General features: G+C 35.9%; 1 protein-coding gene across 1 annotated transcript; it reads right to left on the reverse strand.

Moving 5' to 3' along the window:
- Nucleotides 1-559: 559 nt before the first annotated feature.
- LOC108204924 (zinc finger protein 4) lies at nucleotides 560-4289 on the reverse strand. Its single transcript, XM_017374616.2, has 2 exons — nucleotides 3945-4289; nucleotides 560-1669 (listed from the first exon to the last, which is right to left on the reverse strand). The coding sequence occupies exon 2, from the start codon at nucleotides 1559-1561 to the stop codon at nucleotides 791-793; it is 771 nt and encodes a 256-aa protein (XP_017230105.1). The 5' UTR covers nucleotides 1562-1669; nucleotides 3945-4289; the 3' UTR covers nucleotides 560-790.
- Between the last annotated feature and the right edge of the window lie 358 nt (nucleotides 4290-4647).

Here is a 4647-nt window from a genome sequence, read left to right on the forward strand (position 1 = left end):
AGGGTGAAAACAATCATCAAGTGATGCCAAATTGAGCATATAAAAGGCCTCCACTTGCAAAAGAGAAGTTTATAATTGGCCCCTGTGCATTTGCAAAATCCAACTTCTGCACAAAACTCCCTGACATCAGGTCTTTATACTAGTTATAATTTACTCTGTAGATGAGAAATCGAAATCTAAATTAATCGATTAATCTACTTAACCTACTGATTTAATATTTTTTTAAAATTTATTAAATTTTTCTCGATACGTCAGAAAATTATAATCAAATCAGAATGTAATCGATAAATCGGCAACATATTTATACACGTCTGAAAGCCTAATTCACAAGAGTTGATAATTTGATAAGAGCTATAAAATGAATACAATGAGGATTATGATTTTTTTTGCATTTTGTATGAGAAAATATCTGCAAATGGGGTTTCTAAATTAATAATAAAAAGATTATTTGGCTTTTGAGGATTATACATCATTAGCACTTGCATGCTTCCAACTTGCGTTTTACTATTGTTTTAGCAAGAAATTTAACCCTTTCTTTCCTGAACTCCAACTACAGTGCTGAAATCAGTAAAAACATTTCATGATATAAAGCATTCCCACATCTTTTACAACACTGAAATAGTACAAATTATAACCAAAATCAGATCAAAAGTAAAATTCTAAAGTTCACACTCATCTCCAAACTTTGTCTAGGAGTCACTGTACACAGAGAACATAGGGTCAGGAGATATTCATATTGAGTGTAGCTAATGAAAAGAAAAAAACACCTCAAGAAGGTGTCGATGACGGTTTAAAGTTTCAAAGTGAGATCAGGTTGAGAGGATTCTGGTTGAGGCGGTGGGCGCTGTGGAGCCATGGACACAAAGTTCGAAGTTTGTCCCAAGTCAAAACCAGATGACACATTAGCGATGCTTCTCTGTTCAATTTGTCGAAAGCTACCTGGCCAAAACATTTCAGCTTCATCTTCCTCTACAAACATTGGCAATCCACAGAATCCTTGGTCAAATTTTGCTCCACCCCTGGCCACATGAAAAGGAGGCCTCACCTGTGGTCCAACTCCATGATGCATGGAGGCATGTGCTTCGATTCCTAAAGACCTAAACGCAGAACCATGCAGTGGAAGAGATGCCAAGCTTGCATACCTATCCGATAACATTCCCATCCGCATTGCCCTCTTTGCTATTGTCCTCTCTCTTTTGTGTGCATTTTGATGTCCCCCTAGGGCCTGCGAACTGTAAAACTTCCGCCTGCAATAGTTGCAAGAGAAAACTCTAGGCATTGTTCCTGGTGGCAAATGGGGAGGATTTTCCTCAGTGTTATGATCATGCATATGTGTATCCTTTGTTTCATCCACATTAGAAGAAGTGAAACCAAGAGTTAGGTCAAGAGTATTGATTCTTGGACCAGTTTGAAGCTGTATGGAATTTGTGAGGCTGGAGGAAGTTGTGGTGCTGTGATTGGACCCAGGGGATTTATCTTGGATGGATACGTTTGAAGCTACATGGCTGCTGACTTCAGATTCGTCTTCAGATTCAAAAGTCTTATTTGGTGGCTGCATCATGGCAAGAGAAGCGATATTGGATGCTTTGAGTCTGTTCCACGCTAAAAAGACCACGAGGATAATCGATCAAAATGATTGTAGTGGTTACCCAGAATACTGTGCCTGCACCTATTCACAACTTATTATTATTAGACGTAGGGAGCCAACTACCTTTTCAAATGAAATAAACAACCTACCTGAACAACATTGCAGTGATATCAAGACACCTTAACCATGCAATTAATACAAATTTACTGCATAAAAGTTACCATTTCTCTATTTCTCAACCCGAGCTGTAATTTAAAATAATTAGTAATGACGACTTATCATTTTTCAAACAAACGTCATCTAAGAACTGTTTATATGCAAAGATCAGATGGCCTGAATGTAACATTACTTAACCATTTTTGTATAAATAAACAAGCATATGCAAAGATCAGATGGCCTAAATGTAACATTACTTAACCTTTTTTGTATAAAGAAACAAGCATGCGGGTGACATTGTTTCCCGAGTCTCAGCACTTACATTTATGTAATAATAAATCAAACCAGAGAAAAAGAGAGAAAATAATTAAATTCACCAGATGTGGTTTATAAAGTATCTGAACCAATAATATCCTATGGGGAAAATGGCATCTTACACCAAACTTTATATTTACTTAACAGTTGGCTTCAAATTATTAGACAGTCTAAAAAGAAATCTGGTGTTCCAGCCATTAGTAGGCAAAGTGTCTCTTGCGCATGCCTTCATCTTGTTCTTCTGCAAAGGTAAAAGCAAGGCCGTTCTCAGGAATTTTTTCTGATTTGCGAGTATGAACTTGAAAGAATATCTTCAACAGTGACCCCTAAGGAGGTCACGATAGCATTGCTGTTGAAGAGATGGAAAACATGAAAGAGATTTCTTGTTTATATTTGGGTTAGGCTAGATGCATCTTACGGTGGTCCAGGCCTCCATGGTAACCAGGTGATTCGTCTTGCACAACGAAACCAGGTTATCAAAAACATGTGGGAAGTCTCCTGGGAAAACCAAAAGGAGATGTACCAAATTGCGTAACAATTTGTGTGATAATTTGTTCATTGCAGGCTACAAATAGTTTTATGCAATCATAGTCGACAGAATCAGGGTTAGTAGACTCAGTACCATCAACTGAATAGATGAGAAGGGGGAAGCACATATAATCATGGAGTAAGTGGTACCAAGTAACAATGTTCACTATCGGTAAAACATTGGCCACTGAAGTAATTTGTGATAAGGAAGTAAGAGTACAGATCAGACTTCAGAGCATTTCAAAATAGTCCATACCTAGAATTAAAATCAGCAGGGTATGGCTTAGTAAAAGGTGCTAGAATATATATCAATACTTATCTTCGGGGACATTTGAGAATTTATAATAAGAGCACCGTTTTCGGGTGCAGCATCCAGAGTTTCAATCATGAACAATTAAGAAAAAAAATAAAGGTTTTTATGGCCAATAAAAAGCCAGGGATTTCTTTTCGGACTTTTCAAGGGATTCACTCTTGTCAATAATTTCTTGGCTATATCAATTTCACCATGTGTTTCAGACTATTCTTGGATTTACCTCTCATCAATGATTCTTGGCTATATCGATTTCAGCTGGGGCTATAGCCAGCTTGCTCTCACTGACTAATCTCCTACAAAATAAAGATCTGATCCTAATTGTATGCAGATACAATTGTTTTTGGGCATATAACATACCAACATTGGCGAAATTTGAGGAGGTAGCATAATATTTTGAAATGTTTAGATTATCAAACATAAACATCCAAATGACTAATAAACATGTAGAGAAAGCCCCTCGACCTTCGATTCCACCACAACATCTTTTCAATCCCCTCCAGACTTTCAAAAATTCTCATACATGGAAAACAACATAGTTGGCGGCATAGATCGGACTCTAGGTTTTCAGAATTAAGAACTAATGGAGGTCAATAATTAAATGGTAAAGACCTTAATAAATAAGGGATTTGAGACCAGTCCAAATAAGAGTTTCATGTTTAGTGTCAAGTATAATAGTCTTCCTGCAGCAACACAAATATTCATTCATACACACTGCAATTTTCATCTTTTGCACAACTTATTTTCATCATAAAGCTAGTAGGAGATTCAATTGGTATCCAGGTTTCACTAACAGAGACCTAGTTTGCAGAACTTCAAAACACAAAATTAAACCACAAGTCCATCAAAACCAGAATCAGTCCTCTAATCAAACTTAAAAACAACCTTTACCTCAAAATTATCCAATAAAATAGAAAACCCTTTAAAATATTTCCAAATAAAAACTAAAATTCACACCAACATATCACTTAAGCACAAGTAATAACAAATAATTATGCAATCAATCAAGAAACATGGCAAAAAAAGAGAAAGATTAAAGATTCATACTGTGTGGGTAGAAGTTCCTGGTTAATTCAGGCTTGTATGCTTGAGTGAATCTTGATGAGAATATGATTATCAGAAGACAAGACAGAGCAAGTTTTATAAGTCTTTACCAAATTTAGTGAGAAAAGAAAATGGAAAGGGATAGAGATAAGATCATATGTAGTAGTCCTATATGATATAAGAAAGAGGGAGAGAGAGTGGAGGATGTTGAGTGTGAAGTCAGAATTAAAGCAGATGAGACATTTAACCAATGAAAGTACTGTTGGAGTTCACATTTATCAGAAACCAAAAGCATCCTATACTAATCTGTTCCCCTTATCTATTCATGCTTCACTAGTAGTTTGGTGAAAGGTACAGTTCCTTAAGATACTGTAGTATTATACTACTTTACATCTTCATCACAGTGAATATCCCATTTTACAGCTACATGCTGTATCATGTTTTCAATATTTACCCAAAGCAAGTATACCAGCCTCAAGAGCTTACTGCCAAGTCCCGACAGACAAGATACAGAATTCATTACCTCACCTCGTTTTTTCACTAGTCGGCTTATCGAACTGATAAATTTTTTATTATTTAAATAATTATTTGATTAATTTTCAATCATCTTTGATTAATCTTTATTATGATTTGGGTTAATTATCTGGTCACTGAAGTGGGTTTAATGTATCAAGATGGTCACTACACTGAAAAATATATTAAGATG

This window comes from Daucus carota, chromosome 1, assembly GCF_001625215.2.
Source record: "Daucus carota subsp. sativus chromosome 1, DH1 v3.0, whole genome shotgun sequence".
Taxonomy (NCBI): domain Eukaryota; kingdom Viridiplantae; phylum Streptophyta; class Magnoliopsida; order Apiales; family Apiaceae; genus Daucus; species Daucus carota.